Genomic DNA, 25,676 nt, shown 5'->3' with positions numbered 1-25,676 from the left:
TGAATACATAAACACAGTGGCATGTAAAAGTTTGGGCACCGTTTTTAAAATGTCCGTTCCCGGGAATAGTTAAGTGAGCAGAAGATGAACTGATCAACAAATGGTGTAAAGTTAAAGAAGACACATTTCTTTAATATTTTAAACAAGATTATATGTTTATTTCCATGATTGAAAGGTACCAAATGCCAAAAAAATGAAAAGCGCCTGACTGAAAAGGGGGACTATGGGGGCCATGACAAAACCGTCAGCTTGGGCCTCTTGAAGTCTTCCATTGTAGATTTTGAGGTGTGTTTCGGTTCATTATCTTGTTTTAGGACCCATCCTCTTTTTAACTTCAACTTTATTACAGATGGTGTGATGTTTCCTTCCAGATTTTGCTGGTATTTTTTTGAATCCTTTCTTCCCCCTACAAATGACATGTTCCCTGTGCCACTGGCTGCAGCACAAGCCCAAAGCTTGATCGATCCATTGTATGCTTAATAGTTGGTGTTCTTTTCCTGGAATTTGGCCACCTTTCTTCTCCAAACATTACTTTGCACATTGTGGCCAAAAAGATGTATTTTGACCTCATCAGTCCACAGGACTCGTTTCCAGAATGCATCAGGCTTCTTTAGATGTTCATTTGTAAACTTCAGATGCTGAATTTTGTGGCTAGGATGAAAGAAAGTTTTTCTTCTCCTGACTCTACCATGATGTTCATATTTGTTCAGGTGTCGCTGCACAGTAGTATAGTGAGTGCACCACCACTCCAGAGTCTGCTAAATCTTCCTGAAGGTCTTTTGGAGTCAAATGGGGTTTTTTATTTGCCTTTCTAGCAATCCAGTTCTTTCACAAAGTTTTCTTGGTCTTCCAGATCTCAACTTGACCTCCACTATTCCTGTTAACTGCCATTTCTTAATAACATTACAGACTGAGGAAACAGCTACCTGAAAACGCTTTGCTGTCTTCTTGTAGCCTTCTCCTGCTTTGTAAGCATCAACTACTTCATTTTTCAGAGTGCTAGGCAGCTCCTTAGAGGAGCCCATGGCTGCTGATTGTTGAGACAAGGTTTGAGAACTCAGAGAATTTATACAGCTTTACAATTTACATCACTTGGGGTTTCCTAACGATGACTGTGAACAAGCCACATCCCTAATGAGCTAATGAAGGTCTGAGACTTTGGTAAATGTTATCTGAAACCCCACATATCTTGGGATGTACAAACGTTTACATGATTCTCCTTTCCTTTTTTCACTGTACAATTGTGCAAATCAAAAACAATACTCTAATCTTGCATAAAATGCTGAAAAGAAATACGTCATCTTTAACTTTATGCCAGTTATTGCTCAGTTCTTCTGCTCACTTAACCATTCACAGTAACAGACATTTTAAGCAAACGTGCACAAACTTTTGCATGCCATGTATACAAAGAGAGTTATTGAATAAGGGAGGGAAACACAAGCTTAGAAACAGAATAAACGACACATTGGTTAGAAGAAGGATATGTAGGATCATGGACGTCATGGTGAAAAACTGTGATACTTGAAAAGATGGAAGCCTGTTTTCAACTGAAATTATAATGAAGTCATTTCTTGGAATGTCACTTGATACCTTACAAAAAGTTTGTTAGATCAATCTGATATTTCACAGTGTGGTTTATGATAAGGCTATAGATTTTTTAGATCTTAAAAAGTACGGAGAATTTATTAAGGGATGTGCATTTTGTTCTTTTTCTTGGATCCTTTAGGGAGGCAGAGGATTTAAACTGATGTTAGGGTATCTAGCTAAAGTCTGGAGGAAACCTTAGACGTGATACTATGGCAAGGCTAGTGCTGAGCTAGCAAGGCTTAGTGAACTGTTAGGGAACAGTTTACCGTCATCTGCCTGAAAAGGATTGTTACTTTCTTTTTGACACTTACTGTTAATCCTAAAGTTCAGCCCAGGGCCCTTTATGATCAAAGAGCAGCGTTTGAGAGGGTAACAGTCAAAGGTGATGTTGTTAAAGGCAGGTTTCATAATAAAGAGACAGAGAGCAAAAGGGAGGTGAAGAGAAGGAGTTGGCATTTTGTTTGGGATATGCTACTAAACTGGATGTAGTTATAAATGTCAGTTTTCTGCATTATGTTGTGCTCTTCCATGTACAGGATATAATATTTATAGCTCTCCATCCAAATGTCTAGTACTTTATTTTTTATTATGACATCTTATTGAATAACGTAGACTTTACCTTGCATTCATCTTTTAGTACCATTGGTTCAAGTAGTTTGTTCGCCTCAAATATTTGTCCATTCCAACCCTTGAAGCGGACAGATTTTTTTTGATGATTTAGATTTGTGATGTTCCATACTGGAGTGTTGAGACAGTGGATAATAATACTGTGAGTGGCGTCCATGCTCAAAAGATGTAGGAAGTTCATTTGCACTTTTCCTATTCCAAAGTTCATCTAGAATATCACAGAAAATGTTAGCATTCATCACTAATTACACTGTCAAACTAAAGGATGTTTGGTATTTTTTAAGTTAAAGTTATTTCTTCACAAACATGGTATTTACTTATGCATTTGACATGCAAAATTGTGTTTTAATGTTAAGCATTTTCTGTACATTTTTAAAAATATCTTGCTCATCCTGGCATTTTATAATGGCAGCTATGGGGCACAGAGTACAATGGAAACTAAACGTCCAAAAGCTTAATTGAATATGTCCACTTTGAAGCAGCAACACTTTCAATTTAAGAAAACATTTTTCCCTCTTTCTGATGAATGTTTGTGATGACAAAAGGGATCTGGAAATAATCATTTTATTGCACATTCCTGCTACTATTTTTCTTGAGGTAAGGATCAGTGATGAACGAACTCCACGGTGTTTGCTTCGCCTCGAGTTTGGAAAAATGACGGAAGTGTTTGAGAATATCGCTGAACTCGACGAAATGCACTGAAGTCAATGCGGACAAACCAAATGAACTAGATTTAACTGGATAATAATGGTGCAATCATCTTTAAAGTATCCCTGAGTGCTAGGGATACATCTGCCATTGTGGCCAAAAAGGCGAACCAAGCTGTGCGGCAGCAGTGCCAACCACTGGACCACCATGCCTTGGTGAGATAAAAGAAGAAAGAATACAGTCAGAGACACACAAACGTATATTTCATCAAAACAAAGCAGAAATGCTGAAATCATAGTCAACAGTCAGAAAAAATACGTAGGTCATTTTATGTTGATTTATGTGAGAAACTATTGCTTTGTGTGATTTTCAGAAAACAGCTCGGCAGCAGCTCACTTCCCACGCACCTCTGCACTGCCTTAGCCATGGTAGCAACACAGCAACAGATGTTTTATGTTGATCTATGTGAGAAGCTATTACTTGGTGTGCTTTTCAGAAAACTGAGTTTTTTTTAGAAATAAATTCGGCCCTAGGAGAAAAGGAATAAAAAACAGCCCTAAAAGAGATAAAGGCAGAAAATTCAAAGTGGTGTGTCATGACTGAAGCCGTTGGCTCATTCTATTTTTTTAATTCAAACTGAAGGCTCTCCAAACTGCCTGTGCTGATGCTTTGCACTTTTTCTTCTATCAAAAAGGTATAAACATCTTGTAAATAGTAATAAATCTTTCGTTATTATTATTTCATAGAGTCTCCTGTGTTTGGAAAGGGTGGGGTATTGGACTCTATCAAGGTTTGTTTTAATTCTCCACATGGCTAATTATGGCATGCATAGCGCATGCACCTTCCTTTTCTTATGTTGACATGGAACTCGAAGATCGACATGCACTTTTGGCGACAAGCAGAGATAACTTGTTATTTATGCTGTATATAAAAATAAAATTTGAGAATCTGCATTATTTACTTGTCTGTTAAGCTCCTTAAATTGAGTTCACCTACTATACAAAGTACTAACGTGCTTTTATTGCTTTACATTTTATAGTATTTGTTTTTATGAAAAAAGTAGCAAATTTGCTGTGTATAACGCTTTGGCAAAGTTTGCTGATCAACACTAGTAAGGATACATTTTCTATTTGCTTTTGTGATTCTCAGGAAAATAGTAAAGTAAATCAACACAACACCAAGGACTTGGCAGGAACACTTTAGTGTGATTTTGTCTTTTGAGAGGAAACCACATCCCAGTGTGAAAGGTTACAACAGATGAAGATAAGCCCTGAGGTACTGTGCACAGCTGGTCTTCTTTAAAAATCACTGAATCTTATAATATTAGTGCTTTTTGTTTGAAAATGACATGTAAAGCTATTTTACAATGTATGTTTTAATTTCAGGGCACAAGTCAATACTTTATAATTTTCCTGGCTTGAACATTGGACATACTCATTAAGTTTTTAAGCTTTTATTTTCTGGTGGTGCTCTGTGACCCATAAGGTTCCGTTCTAAATGCCAGGAGTGAACATAGAACTTTAGAACGGCAGATACATACAGTGTATACCATGTTTGTAAAGAAATACCAAACACATCCTTTAAGCAAATATAAACATTTCATACATGTAAGGAGAGATTGTACTGACTAATGTATATATTGAAAAAAAATATTGACAAAATCACTTTACTTCCATGTCAAAAAATATGTATCAGGAAAAAAATATATAATAGAAAACTGACATTAAAAATGATAATTGATACAATTAATATTAAATTGGATTTTACAACATACACTCAAATAATGATCAAAGGGAAAAAGGAAAATTAAATCTAAAACAATATAAAGAACATTTTAACGTATCATTATTTTCACTAACCAATATTTACAAAGAGTAAAGTGCATGCCACCCTGGATTTACTTGTAAGCTTCAACGTAACGTATGGAAATGTCAAACTGTAGTCTCACATTATGTATATTCAGAGTTGTGGTGTCATTGAAAACAGCTTCCAACTCCGACTCCAACTCCAGAAAGCTTATAAAGTACGACTCCAACTTCACTCTGACCTTGCCCTGAAATCCAACTTTAGTATATACCAATTTTGTGAGGCTTTTATAATAGACAGTGTTATTCCGTAATGATTGGTTGCTATTATTAATGTGCAATGTTCATCCATCATTTCACACTGTATACTGTGCAATAAGGTGCTAGCTAATAAAGATGTGCATTGGAGGTGTGCATCGTCACTTGGATCCCATGTAGCTCAATATAAATATTGTGGGGTATGACTGGTGCCTTTTCACTCTAAGGCAGACAAGAACTGATGAAATGTGGGGAGATGATTTGGCTATAATGTGCAATAAAACCTGAAAGTAATGTTATTATTAATACGAATAAAAACGTATACAGTAATCCCTCGCTATATCGCGCTTCGACTTTCGCGGCTTCACTCTATCGCGTATTTTATATGTAAGCATATTTAAATATATATCGCAGATTTTTTGCTGGTTCGTGGATTTCTGTGGACAATGGGTCTTTTAATTTCTGGTACATGCTTCCTCAGTTGGTTTGCCCAGCTGATTTCATACAAGGGACGCTATTGGCAGATGGCTGAGAAGCTACCCAACCAGAGCCCGTATTATGTATTAAATAAAACTCCTGAAATATATTGTGAGCACGGGGGCTGTTTGCACCCCTAGAGGATACGGCTGCTCCTCAAAAAATGCTGAAAGGCTACCTTCACATTGCTGCCATCCTTGCTGGGCTTACATGTGGCTGCTTTGTCAAGCGATATGCTTCCCGCACAGTGCTTCGCATACTTAACAGATCAAACAGCACGTATTGATTTTTGATTGTTTACTTTTCTCTCTCTCTTGCTCTGACATTCTCTGCTCCTGACGGAGGGGGTGTGAGCAGGGGGGCTGTTCGCACCCCTAGACGATATGGACGCTTGTCGAAAAATGATGAAAGATTATCTTCACATTGCTCCCTTCCGGCTTTGTCAAGCGACATGCTTCCCGCACGGTGCTTCGCATACTTCAAAGCTTGAATGGCACATATTGATTTTTGATTGTTTGTTTTTCTCTGTCTTTCTCACTCTCTCTGACATTCTCTGCTCCTGACGGAGGGGGCGTGAGCAGAGGGGCTGTTCGCATACTGGCCTAGAGGATACGGACACTCCTCTAAAAAATTCTGAAAGACTACCTTCACTTTGTTCTCTTCCTTGCAGCTGCTTTATACGGCGGTGCTTCACATACTTAAAAGCCAAACAGCCCTATTGATTTTTGATTGTTTGCTTTTTTTTCTCTCTCTCTCTCTGACATTATCTGCTCCTGACGCGCACTCCTTTGAAGAGGAAGATATGTTTGCATTCCTTTAATTGTGAGACGGAACTGTCATCTCTGTCTTGTCATGGAGCACAGTTTAATCTTTTAAAAAAGAGACAAATGTTTGTTTGCAGTGTTTGAATAAAGTTCCTGTCTCTCTACAACCTCCTGTGTTTCTGTGCAAATCTGTGACCCAAGCATGACAATATAAAAATAACCATATAAACATATGGTTTCTACTTCGCGGATTTTCAACTTTCGCAGGGGGTTCTGGAACACAACCCCCGCGATCGAGGAGGGATTACTGTACTACAAAAATTCTGTTTTGTTTATGCTCTAATGTGCATATAACATACAGTTTGTACAACCTGTAGCTGTGCCGGTGCTCAGTGTCACTCAATAACTTTAGCTTGCATTTCTGCTGTGGCCCCTTCTGCCCATCTTGGCACTGCTATCACCAAGTAGTCTGTACTAAAGAACATTTAAGGCAGCACCTCTCATTGCATCATTACTATGGCACAGGGAGTATAAAGAAAATTTGTAATGTATGGACATTTCTCGCTCACTGACAATGACACTTTTATGTGTATAAAGTTACAAAGGAAAATAAAACAGTATCTTGTGAGACCAAAACTAGTGCTTACTCTGGTGATGGAAAAGAAGCCCCACCAAGAGCATCAAATCTGAAGCGTAAACTAGCATATCATCCAAGTATGCTCAATATTATTATTTCAAAAGAGGCAGAATATAAAAGCCAAGTGATATTTTTTCAGATCATCAGTTTCATTCCAAAATATTTTATGACTGACAAGACTAATGTGTGTATAATGGCAGATATGACATCCTGCTGGCAGCTATTTATGTTGACCCAATGTATCAAGTAACCCTTACAGATGAACAGCCAAATGGAGCTAAAAATGCCGTATGAGAGCTTGCAATCTGAATGCACTACTTAATGCTGAAGAAAGAGGCTCCCTCCTCATCATGCACTGTTCCTTCATCACTCCCATTACCTTTGGATACTGAAGATGGTCTGGATTTTGAAAAACATCTATAGAAACAGGAGCAATCAAGGTGCCACTGAATTAACTTAGAGAAACGGGAGAAAGAAAGCCACTGAAACATTCATGTTCAAGCAGAATGCACTAAAAGAAATAGACACAAGGTTGCACCTTGAAGATAAGGGAAAAAGAGCAAAACTTAGTGTAAATACCCCTCTATTGTGTAAGATGCAAATCTTACTGAGCAAATTGTTATAGTAATGTTCATTTTTCAGTTGTGTTCTTAATGTAACTTTTTCCTGTTTTGTTGCTATAGAGAACTTTATATTTTCCGAACCACTTATTAAATTACAATAATAAAACTTATATATACAGTAAAGTAATACCCCTGGATGAGAAGCTATTGACATAGGGATAGAGTCACACCATACTTATTAGCTATATAAGATCACAAAACAAGCATCATGTGGAAACCATACTGGATATATTTCTGATCTTTGTCTGTTATGATTCAGGTTGTAATGGTGTGAGTTGCAACACTCTGCTTTGTTTATGGCACTAAACATTTGGATAATACTTAAAGATTAAAACTTACTGAACCTGTTTTCCTGCTTGCACATTTGCTCTATCTTGCTGCCAGGAGCTGAGAGCTGGGAGTTCCTTTATCGGGTAGGTCAATTAGGGCTGAGGTGGGATGCCTCCAGCATTAAGCTTCAGTGATAATCATACCTGGGTGAAATCTAAAGGAACTACTGATAGAAAGTAGTGGACCCTATCGTACTGGATGCAAGTGCATTGAAACTGTGAACTGTATATCTCCAAGGTTCGGCAAGTGTGAGATCGTGCAAACGAAAATAGCAACTGAGGTGTGACATAGATCTCTGGGTTTATGGGAAGAGAATCTGTGCATTGAGAAAGGCTTTATTTTTAAGGAGAGGGTTTTCCCAAAATTTTTCTGTGACAAAAGATACTATTTTATTAATAACTGAAATTGTTAATTTTGTATGCAGGAAATCTTAAAATATAAATATGTTTTTATCCATATAATGTGATTGTTAAATTGCTTTAAACAAACAGTTAGACTCATAATTAAATAGCATATACAGCACCCTGTTGTTTGTGCAAAGTATTTTGTCTTCCACTTTTTCCCCTCCATTAGCAGCTTTGTAGCTGTTGAATTCTAACAGCAGATTACTACCATTTGTAGACTCATAATGCTAAGCAAATTACTTTATTTAGTAATCTGCTTCTCTGCCTGTTGTCTATTAGCAGTTGCCATTTTAAGATATGAGATATAGTTTAATTGAATTCAACATATTTCATTCTTTACATGAGCTGTATTTTATTTGTGAATTAACCCAGACATGATTTTTGCTATTACTGCTATTATTTAACAACAGCAACAATAATAATAATAATTATTATTATTATACAGCCTTTTTTTGCAAAAATGATAAAGTACTTAACATCAAAAGAGACAAAACAGACAAAGTACAACAAAAGACTACAAACACAATTATCTGATAAGACTACAAACACAATCTGACAATCATATCTCTGAGGTAGTCATATAAACATTAAAAACATAAAGATTAATATCAATTTTGTAAGAAGCAGGCAAGCTGTGAAGGGGCTTGAGAAAAACAGAAATGTGGTCCTCAGTGCTAATGCAGGTAAGAATTCTAGCAGCAGCATTTAATACTTCCTGTAACTATGTAATTTTGCATTTTGGAAGGATGGATAAAATGGCACTAAAATTCCTTCTGACATCTCTCTGGGGGATATCACACCCAAGGAATATAATTTTGTAATTTATTTTGTGATGAGAAGCTTTAACAAAACACTAATAATTTTTCAACACCATTTTCGCAGTAGGCACATCCATTTTGGGATGGCTTTCATGGTGATTGCTGTTGCAATGTATCCCATGATGCACTGGGATAATGCAAAGGGTGATATCATCAGTGTGACCTCTTAAAAGGTCATTGAATACATTCCTAAATTATATAAGATTGGAGAAAAATAGTGATACTTGCAACTCTTATTTTTGTGACTCCTGGCATTAGTAACTACTACTACCATTTTTGACTTTGATCATTGGTTATTGGTTTAGCTTTGTTGATTCTCTGTCTGGAGTCCAATATCAACCTTTGCTTGTTATTTGACCATATTCTTTTCTCTTTAACTGACTACCTGTTTCAGTCAGTATGGGTTGGGTTGTCTGTATTTCTTTTCCGCCCTCTCTACATTCTTTCTTAGGTTTCAAGATCATAGTATACCAACTCAGGGTGCTTTGACCTTGATATACGTAGTGTCTTAATTTTCAGTATACCAACAACATTGATGAAATCTATAAACCTCCTGCTGAAGTTCAAAACTACATAGTGGAGGATAGTCAGTGAAGAGAAGGCAGCGGCAGTATGTAATCAGTGAAGACAATAGCATTCTGTAGAGTAACATTTCATTTAAAGACTGTCCTCTTACAAGCATTATTTTGGCAGATGATAATGATAAAAGAAGGCTACATCTTTTATTTGTATTGCCTTAAAGTCTAGTTGAAGTGCAATAACTAAATTAAGAATAGGGCCATATTTGTAAGAAGGAAAAGACACATTGCTTCATATAAAAAGATTTCAGTAATCTAGAAAGGTCAACTGTCAGTTGCTACATCCATATGACTGATTTAATGTCCCATTATTAAAATACTGTTATAATTAGTACAATTCATAGGGATAAAAAGCTCAAGCTCATCAAAGTCACCTGTATGGAGTCTTTGCAGTAAATAACATCGATACTGATGAATCAACTCTTCATTACCGTCTGTACTATGTTAGTGTACTGTATTTATCAACTCAGTTTCCTGCCAGTTCATGTTCACTTGTACAGATACTTTAATGTTTGTTTCCCTGTAATTTATGTTTTGTTGCTTACATTTTTCATTTGTTTGTTTTGCATGACACCTTGTGAGTATAAACACTAGCTTCAATACTGCTCATAACCTAAAGAACAGTTTAACATGCGAAATGTAATACATTTAGATTACCATATTGGATATCAGATATACTAATATAAAGGTAAAGCAAAACAGTACCAAAAACCTTATTAAGAAGATTCCATTTACGCAAAATTAAAAACAATAGGTATTTTCCCTGTGCTTGTTCTGCCAGCAGGCTTTACTTTTCTCTAATCTTGTTAATCATTTGTAATATTTCTAAAGCAATCCATTGTACTTGTGTTGTAAGAAAAAGACAATTTATTCCTAAGTGTTAACATTACAGTCAAATTAATTTGTGAACATAAATAACTAAGTGCTATATCAAGTGTAGATAATTTACTCACAATCAGATAGCAAAAGCCAAATAAAGAACCTCAGTCTGTTTTCCTCTCTATGAGGAGTCAGCCTGGCTTTCAAGCAGTATTGATGAAGACATCACATCATACAAAAAATGCCAACATTGAGCCTACTAATGACTACATATAATTACAAATTTAAAGGAGGTCCATCTACCTTAACTTAGTTAATTTTTACATACATTAAAAAGGAAAAACAAATCCAACTACAAAAATAACAGGTAGCCTAAAGTAAAAAAAAAAAATAAAATTCAGGAATGAAATTGATTAAGTATTGGGTATGCCAGGAAAGATTAAAGAATCTGCAAATTTAAGAACTGACAGAAAAAACTGCGCTTTTCAGAGAACAATATTACTGTACATTTACTTACAAGTTTTCCGTTTACCTTTCAATCTCAAGGCACAGAATATTAAAGCATGCAAACCTGAGAAACAGGTGCATATTACAGAGCAACAGAAGAATCTTTCCATATCTTGGTATATATTTATGCCTTTGTAATTCTGAACTAGAATGCTGACCAATCAAATTCTTTAAAACAACACATATATACATTTCCTACTCCAAATGCTAGGCATGCCATGTTGTCTGGTAGCCCCCAGCTACACAAGTGCTTACTGTTTATGACCTTTATACCCATGCAGTATGTGTCAAAAGATGACTTGTGTGAGGCTTTAGAAGTCTTTAATCTGGTTTAATAAAGTTACAATAATCTTCGTGCTAATGTAAAAATAATGTCAATAAACACATACTTGTAAAGGTAAAACAATTAAAAATAAAGTTTAAATTATGATATACTCTTTACCTTGGTAGAAGAATCAGGACTTAGACAAGTCTGGCCACCAGCAGTAAAATTACAAAAAACCTCAATGGCATCAGAAGGGCATCCTAAATTAGGATCTATCCAAAACTTTCCTGAAGAAACCAAACAAGAAATTAAAAATGGTTTTAGATGTTTAACTATGCAATATTATTATGGTATAATTTTATTCTATGGTGAGTAAATACATATTGGGCAGTGCTTACCATCTGACATCTTCTGTTCACAGTTCAGCAAGTCTCTGCAAATCCTAGCAGGATTCTCTTGGGTGCCTAGAGGGTTCTTAATGCTGTGCATTAGGCTACTTAAGTAGTGAAGAGTCTTGAAGATGTCTGAACTTTGATCTTGTAGAGGAATCTCAGTATTCTGGTAACTCTGAACCATGAGAAAAAGTGTAAAAGAAAAAAAATAAAACAGATTGGAATGCAGTTTATTTAAGACAGTAGCATCCTACAAAAAATCAAAAGTACGATTTTGGATTTTCAGAGAAGTGCATAAAAGGCAGAGGGTACATTCCCATGTATGTACATTCTACCATTACACTAGAATTATAATAGAACTAGCCAACCCGTTATGTATTGATGGGTGAACACTTCCTGAAAGACACAGTTGTCCAAATGGGGTGGGTTTGAGGATACGACTGTAGGTGAATGAAAAGATGGAACTCTGGAGAGGGCAACATACAATTGTCCGTGACTCAAAACTGGAGGACCGCCATCGCGCCTCCACCTCCCAGAGTGAGGGATGGGGCTGGACGGCGCTCGGGCGCGGAGGGCGGAACGGGGGGAGAGGGGAGGGACGCTCATTCCGCCCCGCCATTCTAGTCTGCTGATTTCTTAGTCATCTCTTAGTCATCGTTCAGTACACACTGCCTGCTCATGTGCCCACCCCCAACTCCTCACCTGAGTCGCTTTCGTCTGTGTACAGTCCACATGCACCTGTGAGTCACGTTGACTGTTCATTTTCCAAACACCGCCCCAGTTGCTTTCGTCTCTGCTACAGTCCACATGCACCTCTGAGCCACGTTGACTTATCAATGTTCTTTGCGGTGGTTCTGGCTGCTTTTCTATATATAATCCACCAAGTCACCCGACCATGGTAGTAGTGACAGGGGGTGTGTACAAAGGGCAGGGACTTAATCAGTGTGAGCGTATGACCCGCACTTGCTGGGAATTCCTCGTTCGTGGGGAACAATTGCAAGCCTCTGTCTCCATCAAGAATGGGGTTCAATGGCTTAGCCACGCCTCTCGGTGACGGGTAGACACACGTTGATCCATTCAGTGTAGTGCGTGTGCAGCACCGGACGTCTAAGGGCATCACAGACCTGTTATTGCTCAATCTCACGTGGCTGAAAGCCACTTGTCCCTCTAAGAAGTTGGACGCTGACCGCTCTTTTGTTGCGTAACTATTTACCAGGAGGGAGTCTCGTTCGTTATTGGAATTAACCAGACAAATTGCTCCAACAACTAAGAATGGCCATGCACCACCACCCACAGAATCGAGAAAGAGCTATCAATCTGTCAATCCTCTCCGTGTCCGGGCCAGGTGAGGTTTCCTGTGTTGAGTTAAATTAAGCGAAAGGCTCCACACCTGGTGGTGCCCTTCCGTCAATTCCTTTAAGTTTCAGCTTTGCAACCGTACTCCCTCTATCCTTTCTGGATCCATTTCTGATCTTTTACTGTCTTCACCTATTCCATCAACACTAGATAGTCTTGTTGACCACTATAACTCAGCCCTTCATTCAGCATTAGATAAAACAGCTCCTTTAAAACATAAGGAGGTTTCCTTTAAACGTTCAGCTCCTTGGTATAACTCAGAATTGCGATCTATGAAAGCAGCTGGCCGACGCCTTGAGAGAATGTCACGTAAGACTGGCCTCACCGTGCACATCCAGGCTTTCTCTGACCACCAAAGAGCCTACAGAGAAGCACTAACTGCTGCCAAGAACACCCACTATGGTAGAATAATAGAAAGTGGCCACGATAAGCCAAGGGTTTTGTTCTGTGTAGTTAATAAACTACTCGAACCCACATCTGGCCCAACTACCTCTTCTGCTGAAGTCTGTGAGGAATTCCTCCACTTTTTCCGTAGCAAAATTAATGATCTAAATAATTCAACTAACATAAATACATCATCTGGTTATATCTCTCCCTGTTTTCCCACTCCATCCAGCTCCTTCTCTACGTTGTCACCAGTCACATCTGCGTTTGTTAATAACCTGTTTTGTAAGATGAGGCCGACTACTTGTGTACTGGACCCCATCCCCACCACACTACTTAAATCCTGCCTTCATGCCATAATCCCAACTGTTACAACAATAATAAACACATCCCTTGACACTGGCTCAGTGCCTCTCACTTTTAAAACCGCTTCTGTAACCCCAATGTTAAAAAAGTCTGGTCTTGATGCTGACAATCTTAACAATTTCCGGCCTATTTCCCACTTACCTTTCCTGTCAAAAGTTCTTGAGCGTGTTGTAGCTTCCCAACTCACCAATTACCTAACCTCTAATAATTTGATGGAACCCTTTCAGTCTGGTTTCAGAGCACAGCACAGCTGTGAAACTGCTCTGCTACGGGTAACCAATGATATGCTTATGGCAGCAGACTCTGGACAAACCAGCATATTAATTCTGTTAGACCTCAGTGCAGCTTTTGACACTGTCAGACATGACATCCTACTGTCCAGAATGGAGAACATGCTGGGTATCTCTGGCACTGCCCTCCAGTGGTTCAAGTCCTATCTGACTGATAGGCAAGAGTTTGTTAGTCTTGGCAACAGCAGATCCAGCTCAGCGCCGGTCACACAAGGAGTCCCTCAAGGCTCTGTCCTCGGTCCTCTGCTTTTCTGTATTTACATGCTCTTCCCCTTGGCCATATTATCCATAGCTTTGGACTGGGTTATCATTTTTATGCAGATGATACTCAACTCTACTTCAATGTTAAAAGTGGAACTTCATCAGAGCTTTCTCAGCTCACAACCTGCCTTAGTGAAATTAAAACCTGGATGGAGCAGAACTCTTTAAAATAAAATTGCAATAAAACTGAACTCCTGCAAATTGGGACTAAAATGCAACTTAATAAAATGAGCTCCTTCCCAGTCTATCTTGGCGGTGATCTCATCAGACCTGCCTCTATTGTAAAAAATCTTGGTGTCATTTTTGATTCCTCCCTCTCTTATTCCGCCCACATAAATCACATTAAGAAACTTTCTTGCTTTCACCTCCGTAACATATCCCGTGTTCACTCCTTCCTCTCCTTCTCTAATGCTGAGAAACTTGTCCATGCTTTTATCACATCCCGCATTGATTATTGTAATTCCCTACTGGCAGGTGCCCCTTCTAATCTTATATCACAGCTCCAGCTTATTCAAAACTCAGTTGCAAGAGTCCTTACTCGAACCAGCAGCAGTGAGCACATCACACCCATCCTGCTCCGTCTTCACTGGCTCCCTGTGTCCTACAGAATCGAATATAAAATCCTACTAATAACCTAAAAAACCTTAAATAATCTCACGCCAAAGTACATCAGTGACCTTCTCCATCACTATGTGCCTGTCCGCCCACTAAGGTCCTCTGATTCTGGCAATCTTGTTGTACCCCACACTAATCTACACTCCATGGGTGACAGGGCCTTCAGCTGTATAGCGCCCAGACTCTGGAATGACCTACTGAAATTAATCAGGTCAGCTGACACCATGAATTGTTTTAAAAAACAACTTAAAACTCATCTGTTCAGGAAGGCTTTTAGCTCTACCTGACTTTATTACCCTTCTCTCAGTTTACTTCTCTGTCAAGATGCTAATGTAACCTGTGTGTGTGTGCTAGAACAGTGGTCCCCAACCTTTTTGACAGCAAGGATGGATGGATGTTTTTCAAATGTTGACAAGCAATAAGCAAAAGGTATCACTGAAAACCACAGAAAACAAAAACATCAAAAAAAAAAACAAAAAAAACAAACAAACAGTACAAGGAAAGTTCGAAGAAAGAGATTTTTTTACGGATCGTTGTGTAAATGTGCACAACTGAGTTGCGACCACAGATCTAACTGCTCTGTGGATGATTCGTTCAAGCATTTCAAGGTCACTTCGTTGTAATGAAAGCATCTGCTGAATGTACTTCGTAGTAACGCGATTTCTATAGACTCGTGTCATATGGGGAAACTGTCGGGACCATAAAAATACTTTGTTGTAATACTCTCTCACCTCGGTCTCTCTCCTCTCTCTGTGCCGCTGCAAAGCCCCGCCCGCCAAGCGTTCTGAAAGTCTGAGTGAGTCTCCGTTGCCGGCAGTTCTCTCGCGGCCTGGCTGTCAGACGGCTGCGGACCGGTAGTGGGCCGCGGACCGGGGGTTGGGGACCCCTGTGCTAGAACATCAATTATGTTGTCTGTTTTTTTTTTCAGAATTCACTGTCTTATTTATCTGGTTTGTACAATGCTATATACTGTATACGCTTCCGTTCTTTATTATATTCTGTAAGTGCCTTGAGCATGGGAAAGGCGCTATATAAATAAAATGTATTATTATTATTCCTTTAATACATGCCAAATACCAGCATCATCTATAACAGACAAAAGATCACTCCAAGATCGCTGGACTTAGGGGCAGAGTTCCAAAGAAAAAAGCCATATCTAAAACTTGAAAAGAAAAAGAAAATGCTAAAAAGGACAAAAGCACACAGACATTGGATGGAAAAGTGTATAATGGCCAGCATCCTGTAGTCATCTTTTTTCTGCTGCAGACTACATTGGTATTTGGTGTGTATTTAAGGAAGAAGCCTAGTGCACAAGGTTGCTTACACATGGCCATCTGTTGGGTCCAGAGTGTCCATTCAAGGGACTCCTTGTGGAGTACTGAAAATAATAACCTGTCCAATCATCTTTAGCAGCACAGCATTGCCCCTTTATGGGCAACTGCAGACTCAAGGAAGGAGCGACACCAAGTGCCGCTAGACAAAGTCTCAGTCTGGCAACACTGTAGCAAAAGTATCGGCATCCTTGTATTTTCAAATGATCCTCAGCAGAAGTTTAAACCTGCCTCACAGTCAGGGTGTATTAGACCCTCGAGTTGGTAGGAGAGTGTGGGCCAGCAGGAGGTGGCAATGGGTGAGGAGAAATTTCAAGAGAGAGAGAGAGAGAGAGAGAGAGAGAGGAGGTTCAAAAGAAGGTGCTTAGGGATACTTGAATGGACAAATGGATCCGTCCAAGTACATGTTTCTGATTAGACAGGAGCTCAGGTTTGGTGTAATCAGGCTATAAAGGCAGTTGTCTTTGTTGTTTTACTTCTGGTCACTTTTGTATTTTCTGTTCTCCATTTTGTGTACTGTATCAAACCCTTATTCGTGTTTATGATAAACATGCCACTTTTGTAGATATTTGGCATCTTTGGTATCTTCGTGTACAGCATTACAAATATACTGTAAATATAAAAATATTTTCTGTTCATCTATTTACATATACATACACATAGATATGCAAGTTATACATGTACTGTATAAGCATATGCATTGTATAAAATTAAAAATCGGAATGTTGAACATCTTACCTCAAGTCTTAAAGCTGCATTTGATTCTATCAAGGCTTGAATAGCTGAGTTAATATCCACTTTTCTCTGGTATTACGAAAGGAAAAAAAAACAAGAATATAGAACATTTCTCATTGCATTATTCTAATGAGAATCTTTACATTACTTGCATTTCTAAATAATATCAAAAAAGTATTTTTAAAAATGAATTAATTTATTCCTCAACTTTTGAATACTTTTTTTTGATTTAATTTTTATTACGGCACTCATGAAATGGAGAAGGATGAATTTTCATATTTTAATGGCATATACACTGCTTCCAAGGGTCAGCAGGCTTTATAAAAATAGATTTCAGTAAAATCTAAACATATTAGAGTTGAAATTTATATGTAAACCACCCAATTCTTGCACATTACACAAGGCTTAAACATTCATATTTGGTAATAATATACATGTCATATCTGATAAAGGATTTAGAGATATTCAATTTTCAACTATATTTCATTGATTTACTCAATAAATTCAGTGTTTTTTATACAATTGTACAACATAACAAGCAACAATTTGAAAAACTAAATATAATTAAACAAACATATAGTAGACCTATAGCACACTTTATTGATGATTAGTATATTTCATGTATACTTAACATAGACAGTTTGGACAGAACTTGATCTTATAACACTTCTGTTTTTGCTGCACTGATTTATTAAGTAAGCTACTGTATTCTAGGTATAGTTGGCCTCTATGATACCATAGGTGCCTGCAGCCATGGGTGTTTCCTTTTCCTAGGACATCAATAGTCACAACTGAGATGGACTAGGTCAAGTGAGAACACAAATAACAAATTAATGCTGCTAAAAGAGCATGATGTGTATTTATTAACAACAACAATCTCCAAGGTGCAATGCAGTTTAAATCTTAACTAAATAATCCACAAAATAGTACTGTGGAGACAAAACTAATACATAAATAAATCTATTAAACAGGTAAAACCAGAAATAAAATCAAAGACAGGATCAACTCCCCACTTTCATCTCATCCCCAGCACTCCCTCTTTCACATCTCCCTTGCTCATTCAAACAGGTTTGCTTGGCAAGGCTGAGACACTGGCAAATGCAGTCCACTATATGGCTCCCATCCCAACCACCTTCCATCGATGTCCGGGGGGACAACCTGAGCCTGGCTCCTTCATCTTGCCACCTCCGTTGGTACCCAGAGGACCCCTGGAGCACCCAATCTTTCTTGCTCTGACTGTTCAGGAAAGGCCAAAGGTCCCTGCAGTGCCATTTCTCTCATTCTATTGTGGGGCTTCTCCAACTGCTTCACCTCCACTCCTTTTCACCAGCCAGACAGTTTGATCTCACTTTCTCTCTCTCTTTTTCCTAATTTTCTCTTTCTTGCCTTTTTCTATCTCTTATTGCCACTTTTGTTCTATTCATACCCTTTATATAACTCTGCAAGTGTAGGTCTAGCGATCACTGACCCACAGAACTGCTAAAGAGGGATGGCTGCATAACTCACTCACCCACACGTGCATAATTAATTAATCCATTCCCCAATTAATGATCCATGGCTACATGTCTTTTCTGCATATATCCACACTCGGAGTATTTAAAGCAAAAAACAGGACACCTGTGCTAATACACAGCATGGAACTCTGACAGCCTCCCGTTGATCCAAAATTTTAAGATATTTAAAAAAAAAAAAAAAAAACAGAAGACATAGGCAGACATTGGCAGAGCCCGTACATGTATCCGTCTCATGCCCAGCTTACAATTTCTTGTCACATAAATAAAACGCAGATCTAAATTTGGTTAGCTTACTATAGACAACATGTTGACATGCTACTTAATTTTATTAATCATAATTTACTCAATAATATTTGTATTCTGTTGTATCTCAATAAAGTCCTAACAGCATATTGCATTTATTTTCTCCAAGTTAAAATCATAATGATGACATATTAATGAAATAATTATAAAATTAAAACACTCATTCATACATATAATTTTATCTCAGAGGTTTGTACTTTGAGTGAGAAATGTGCACAAAAATATATGCACAAAAACAATTTATAGTTGTTTGACAAAGGTAATGAACGGTTTACAGAGAAATGTTTTTGAATTAGAAGCAAAGGCTGGTATCATCACAATAATCGTGAAAAGGCCTCTTTCTTTAATAGTGATTTGTTTTTTTTATTAGTCCTACTTTGCTTGGTTGACTGATGTTGGAAATCGGCCAAAATTCATTAAAAATTTCTGAACAGTGATTTGTAAGATAGGCCTCAAAAAACTGATTGGTCTTAAGAACCGATTTTTTTCAGCATTTGCTTTTCTAAGATTTATGGTACTTGAGCTCCTTTATGCAAAGTATGAGGTGTACGTGCTGTTCTGTTGCCAGAACACATCCTGTAAACAGAGCAGCAAGGCAGACACTAGGAGAGAGAACCTGGAAATACTGTCTTTTACATTAAAGAAAGTGGAGTTATAAACAGAAAAAAAAATGAATCTGAGGAATCATCCCGTGAATTGTGTGGAAAGGGCTCCACCTACAGAGAACGCATCTTCAGCAGAAATTTAAAGAGACACTACTTTAGTGAGTTTTATTTTTTCCTTTAATTAAAACAAGAGTGTGCTTTTGTTTAGGACAGGAAATTAGAAGAATTAGAAAAGAACACAGAAAGATAAAGTGCTCTTAGTGCTCAGTAAACAATAGTTTCTTAGCTTAAGAACCAAATTTTTTAAATTTTACTTAAAAACTTATTAAGCATGCCAGCCTTGTATCTTCTTGATAAACATCTTATAAACATTTTATTTTACTAGAATTGAGATTGTAATTATGACATTTTATTGTCTTTTAGGCCATATGTACAAAATTATGGATACATGTTTTGTGTACATGTTTTAATAGTTGAAAAAAGATGCATTTTTAAGGAGTTTTATTAATTATGGCATTTTTATAGTCACTGAACAATATAAGCCTACTGAACTTAACTTTCTTAATAAAAATGAACAAATGAAACAGTTTATTTGAATTGTAAACATGTTAATATTTAATATAAGGCCTCTAAATGGATGGTTATGCAGATGCTTAGTGTTTAAAAAACAAAAAAAACAAAAACAAAAATCAGACTCATACAATTTAGTGACATGAAATCAACCCTAAAAAGTGATTGGAACATCCTTAATATTCATGTTCCCAGTATAGATTTTTTCTAATTGTTAGGACCAAGTATTTCAAAATGTGTTAACTGCTAAATGCATTACCAAATATGAGTTTATGGTTTTTGGAGAGTTAATTTGCATATTCAGTACACTATGGTTATAATATAATAATGGGACTGCTCAAATCAGAACTGCATTCTCTATCCTGCTCTCCTTCCAAGAAAGACTCTTTTTATTTTTCCTTTTTAAATTAAAAATCTTTGTCTTTCTAAACAAAAAGTAAAGGCTGTTTATATTTTTTATTGGAATGTATAATTTAAGAATTAAATAAAAACACACTTAAAACCTATGATTCAAGATCTGAATTTTCCCTTTTTATACATACTTACAGTTATGCCAGGTGCTCCTGGTGGACCCTAAATATAAATAAAAAAAAATATACAAATGAATACCGCCATTTATGTATGCTTTTGTAAACCAAAAAAAAGGTTGCTAAATTTTAAAATAGAATCACATTTTTATTAATAATATGTCACTGAATACAATTGAGCTCCAGACTATCCCTATTTCTCATACTTGATTATGGCTCATTCCACCATGGTGTGGTAAGAATCACTTCTGGGGAACTTTTCCCTCTACTGTCGGACAATTCAATGCTTCCTCCTGACATCTCAAACTAAATGATTATACTCTTTAAGTTCATTTTGCAATTTCTGCACAATATACGTTATTTATTCATCTAACTATTGCTCAATTGCATTATTTGTCCTGTTAGTCTATATCTTTGTTTTTTATATTTCTACTGCTGTATCTATCTAAATTTTCCTTTGAAATTAAAAAGTTTATCTAATCATTACCCAAAAACATTTGAATTTGCATAAACTATGACCATTTCTGTATAATAATTTTATATAGTATAATACCTTGCATACATAGAAACAAAGCTTACTGTAGCTTGAACAGCTTATTTTCTAAAAACACATTTGGATAATTTGAAATCATCAATCAACATTTTGAAAGTTACAATACTCGCTCACCTCCTTCACCTTATGGTCTACATAATCAAAACTATTTTTACTACATTTTGTAGTTAATTTATTGTTGTTTTGTTGTAAGATTGTTGAAAGATGCTAAAATTGCTTGGGTTTCTCTAAAATAACCTAATCCAAATGAAAGATGTAGAAATAAGGGGATTTACAAAACAGAATGTAACTTTAGAAATGCAGCACTTACAATAAGATATTGTGAGTTCAAAGACTGAAAAAGTTTAAAAAAAAAAACTCCTTACAGGGTTTATTTACATTCTTATCGTTGCTGTTTTGAACTGATTTGCCTGCTTATTTTATCAGCTTTCCTCTTTGCCATGTCATTATTTTAAGGATTCCTTTAAGCTGAAAAGTGAACATCTCTTTGATATTTCAATTGCACTTTAATGTGTCAGAAGTCTTTGAGTAGAGAATTCTTAACTGCTCCTTTTCCATGGCCGTGATGCTGTTTGTTTAGTTGAACTGTCAACCAAGCTTATTCAAATCTACGTTAACAGTGGCACTTGGGTACAGATTCTAATTTTCTTTGTAAAAATTAGACCCGTACCATCATCAAAAATGAACTGATCACTAAAAAATAATCTAGTTTATTACAAGGGTGTTTCAGTTCAATATTTTCATGGGTGAACACTGCAGTTTAGCATAAACATGCCTTTTAATGAATAGATTGCATTTTGGTTTAACCTAGGGCCAATCTAAAGCAAGAATTCACTGAGTTCTTAGATTGGAAAATTCCACTGGTATCAACCCATTTTCTTCAGGGTCTCTTAACACCATGAACCAATTTGTGATAATATCAAGAAGCAAAGAACTGAATGTTCATTAAATGATTATGAAGCTGTGGATTTCATAGCAGATCATTTGATCAATTATCATAGATAACCCTGAAAATGATAATTGAATTCAATAAAAGAATTAATGCACTTACACGTGGTCCTGGATTTCCTCTAGGGCCCTGGGGACCCTAAGACAAATGGAAAATACAGTGAAAAACATAAAAAAGGAAAAAGACAACAGGAAAAAGACCAACCCTGAACTAGTTGACAGTCCTTTACTAAGCTCACCTATGCACAGTCTTACACTTAGCAGTACTGGGCAAATGTAGAGGTACAAAAACACATAGAGTGTCCTATATTTAACTTCTTTCATGTGAAAATTATCTTTATTTATTAAAAAATACAGAAGATTGATTTCTTTTTTTGTTTTCATAACTGACTCAGAAACATTTGCTGAAGTTAGGAGAGATAACAAGCAATCAATTTAAACATTTTTTGTTGATATGATAATATGGTACAGTATTCATTATTTTTTTATACTTGATACATATTAATGTTATTGGTTTTAAAAATATTTTAAAATGTTGAATGTAATGTCTGCGGTGGGTTGGCACCCTGCCCAGGATTGGTTCCTGCCTTGTGCCCTGTGTTGGCTGGGATTGGCTCCAGCAGACCCCCGTGACCCTGTGTTCGGATTCAGCGGGTTGGAAAATGGATGGATGGATGGATGAATGTAATGTAAGAGACATCAGACTAATGGATATAAAAACAATGATGCACATTATTTGTAGTTGTCACTGAATTGTCATCAAACCAACCCACTCAGGTAAAACTACTCCCTTCTCGATTGTGCATGGAGAGTCTAGTATGACAGGCATAGGAAAACTAACACTGCTAACACAATTCTATATTTCAAGACTCAATGATTAAGAACAGATATAACAACAGTATGATTGATCAATTTAAATAGTTCTTCAAATATGAAATGCATTAAAAAGCTAACTAATTTAGAAACAACAACATTTAACTAAACTCTCAATAAACATAACATGGGAATCTCAACAAGATACTGACAGTATGTGAGGCACAGTGTGCCTCTTTACTTACTCGTTTTGAAACACGCTAGTACACTATTTGTGTTACAGAGTAGTATTGATTTACACACAAAATCAGTTCCAAGATTTCGAATTTGGAATTGGTATGGCCTGACACTACACAGTAATGTACATAAAAAGGGATAACTAATAAAACTGCAAAAGATAAAGTTTTAGATGCCCCAATCTCTAAATGTATTGACGTGGTGCTACACTAAACATCACTGAGAATAAGAGAGTTTGGTACATTGATTTGCAGACCTAAACTGAATCTCCTGCCTCAAAGTCTCAGATCACTTGCTTGCCTAAGACGCACAAATATCCTTGACAAGAATCATTACTGTTTCAAATATCTACCGGTCTCTTTTCCCACACACAATACCATTTTGCAAAAATTACCACTTAAATACAAACTTCATTGTCATCTCTTGTGTGTTGTGGTGGACGGCCGGGGCCCATGCCCTGCCAGGACACCCTTCGATACTTGTTCCGGGAGAACAGCCATGGGCGGCATACTACTTCCCCCAGAACACTTAGTGGCAGCCCCCCTGGGCTTCATCAGGGCCACAGACATGGGACTCCGGAGCTCCTGTTGACCTGAAATTTGGTACACATATACTACGTGACCTTTACTATCCGCTTTCAGGGTGATGATTGTCCTCCAAGGTCAAAGGTCATCACAGTAAGGTCAAGGTCAAAAATCAAACAACCTGTAGCCTGAAATTTGGTACACATATACTATGCGGAAACTCTACACTACAGCTTTATATTAAGACCGAAGAGTTTTGGATTTATTACTCTTTTTATTTTTATTTTATTTTATTGTAGAATCAACTCTCGGCAGTGGGCGGAGACAGAACAAAACGGCATCCAGCGACAACAAAGAGACGCTGATCGCATGAGAATACCTAGAACGCTCTCAGTCAAGTGTATTCACTGCGGACCATTACTGATATAAAAATACGGGTTGATTGATTGATTCTTGACCTTAATGTCTCAACTTTTGAATGTGCTAGTAAGTTATTAGATATCATGTGAAAGTGTGCAAGGTCACTCCAACTGTAAGTGGGAGTGGTAGTGCTTTGAGAGGCCTAGATTAATTTTCCATTTTAGCACTGATCAGTGGTTGGCAGAATTACAGGTATGGAGAACATGAGCTAGCAAGGTCAGTAACCATCATAACCCAAATGAAGGAAACCTCTGTTTATGTTACATCCTCGAGCATGGAATTTAGAAATAAGTGTGTTTTATGGTATCTTATAGAAACACTAAGATAATGGATATCAAAAAAAGACTTCAGTGATAAAAGATTGTTTCCCATAATGACTGGAGTCAATTGTATCAACGTTATCTTGATTACAAAAAAACTGGCCAAAGAATTGACATATACATACTGCATATTATTTTTGTGTAATGAAATGCCCATGGCTCATTAAATACCAACACATGGCTGACCCTTCTTAATCAAGTGGGATACTATGAAGTTGTAATTAAATAATATATTTGAAGCAGTATTGAAGGACAGTGGAAGAAAGATATGACGTTACAGTAGTTGTGGCAGTTTGACGTGTTGTCTCTGCAGTCAAAACAGAATTGTCAGTCATTACTGTTCTGCATGAGTCAACATTTCCTTCACTCTTTATTGTCATTTCCAGTTATGGGCATACCTTTTAATTAATTAAAACATTAACAGCCAGCAGACTCTCTGCACATTTTCAATTTTAATGTTGCTTTGAAATGCTGCAAAGTAGAAGAATGTTTGTCATTGATTTAAAAATAATGCCAAGTACACCCGGGTTACTCAATATTTGATGAACTACAGCATTATTCAGGACTAACTGATACTGATGCAGTTCTCAGGTATGACTATTACTGACAGGTTCACATTTTTTCAGGCCACATTGCTAAAACAGGTAAGAACAGGCATGGCAATGTCTTTAGGAGGTCACTTAGTCATCGTTTACCAAAGGGAGTGTAAATTTCTCTATAAATTTGTGTGTACAACAATTACTTAGCCCACGTTCAAAACATGCCTGAAAACTGTGTATTTGGAATGTGCACAAACCCCCCCCCTCCCCCCCCCCCCAATCCCCATGCCTCCTTAGGTTTTTCCCAGTCCACATCATCATCAATGTACAAATTAGGCAATTCTAAACTGGCAATTTTCTATCTGGAACTGGTTCCTGCCTTGCACCAAAGTTTAAGAATGTTAAGTTATACTTTTTATGCAGGTGAGTAGCTATGACAGTATGAACAATGATAATGACAGATTTAGATAAACCAAACCATTATTGTACTGTACTGCTATCCTTGTTAAATCTCTGTTGTAGTAGCAGAAGTATTGTCATCTTCAAAGAATACACGTGCACCAGAGTCACTGCTTTATAAGCAATCTTCAGCTACAGCAGCAGTCCATTAAACTGATGCACATGGACTTCCAGTTAAAATCCATTTTGGAAGACAATTAACCCAAAATAATTTAATAAATAAATGAGTGTTCCTTTGTGAAAATGTCAACATTTTTATGTAGTTTTTTTTAAGTTTGACACCATAGATTAAATCTGAACGTATTCACACACAGAGTAAAGACATGTGAAATCAAGATGCCAAATAATAGAAATGGTCCTGTTACAACCCTGAAAGTTAACTCTAATTAAGAAAAAAAAGTTGTAACTAATGCAAACTCTCTTGTGCAAAATTCAGAAGACATGATCTAAAGCTAAATGCAAAGACA

The 25,676-nt window shown here is 37.0% G+C and overlaps 1 protein-coding gene across 1 annotated transcript in view; it reads right to left on the bottom strand.

Moving 5' to 3' along the window:
• Positions 1–25,676, bottom strand: part of LOC114659194 (collagen alpha-1(XXIV) chain) — a 338,513-nt gene that overhangs the window by 2,015 nt on the left and 310,822 nt on the right. The window contains exons 54-59 of the mRNA XM_028811519.2: positions 22,001–22,036; positions 20,416–20,442; positions 16,881–16,946; positions 11,546–11,714; positions 11,325–11,434; positions 2,207–2,422 (exon numbers count right to left, since the gene is read on the bottom strand). Of these exons, the coding sequence (XP_028667352.1) occupies positions 2,207–2,422; positions 11,325–11,434; positions 11,546–11,714; positions 16,881–16,946; positions 20,416–20,442; positions 22,001–22,036 (624 nt within the window). The remainder of the gene's footprint in view (positions 1–2,206; positions 2,423–11,324; positions 11,435–11,545; positions 11,715–16,880; positions 16,947–20,415; positions 20,443–22,000; positions 22,037–25,676) is intronic.

The sequence above is a fragment of the Erpetoichthys calabaricus genome, chromosome 10 (genome assembly GCF_900747795.2).
Source record: "Erpetoichthys calabaricus chromosome 10, fErpCal1.3, whole genome shotgun sequence".
In the NCBI taxonomy this organism is placed as follows: domain Eukaryota; kingdom Metazoa; phylum Chordata; class Cladistia; order Polypteriformes; family Polypteridae; genus Erpetoichthys; species Erpetoichthys calabaricus.
Note: the sequence above shows the minus strand (reverse complement) of the source record. Positions and strands in the feature narration are given on the sequence as shown.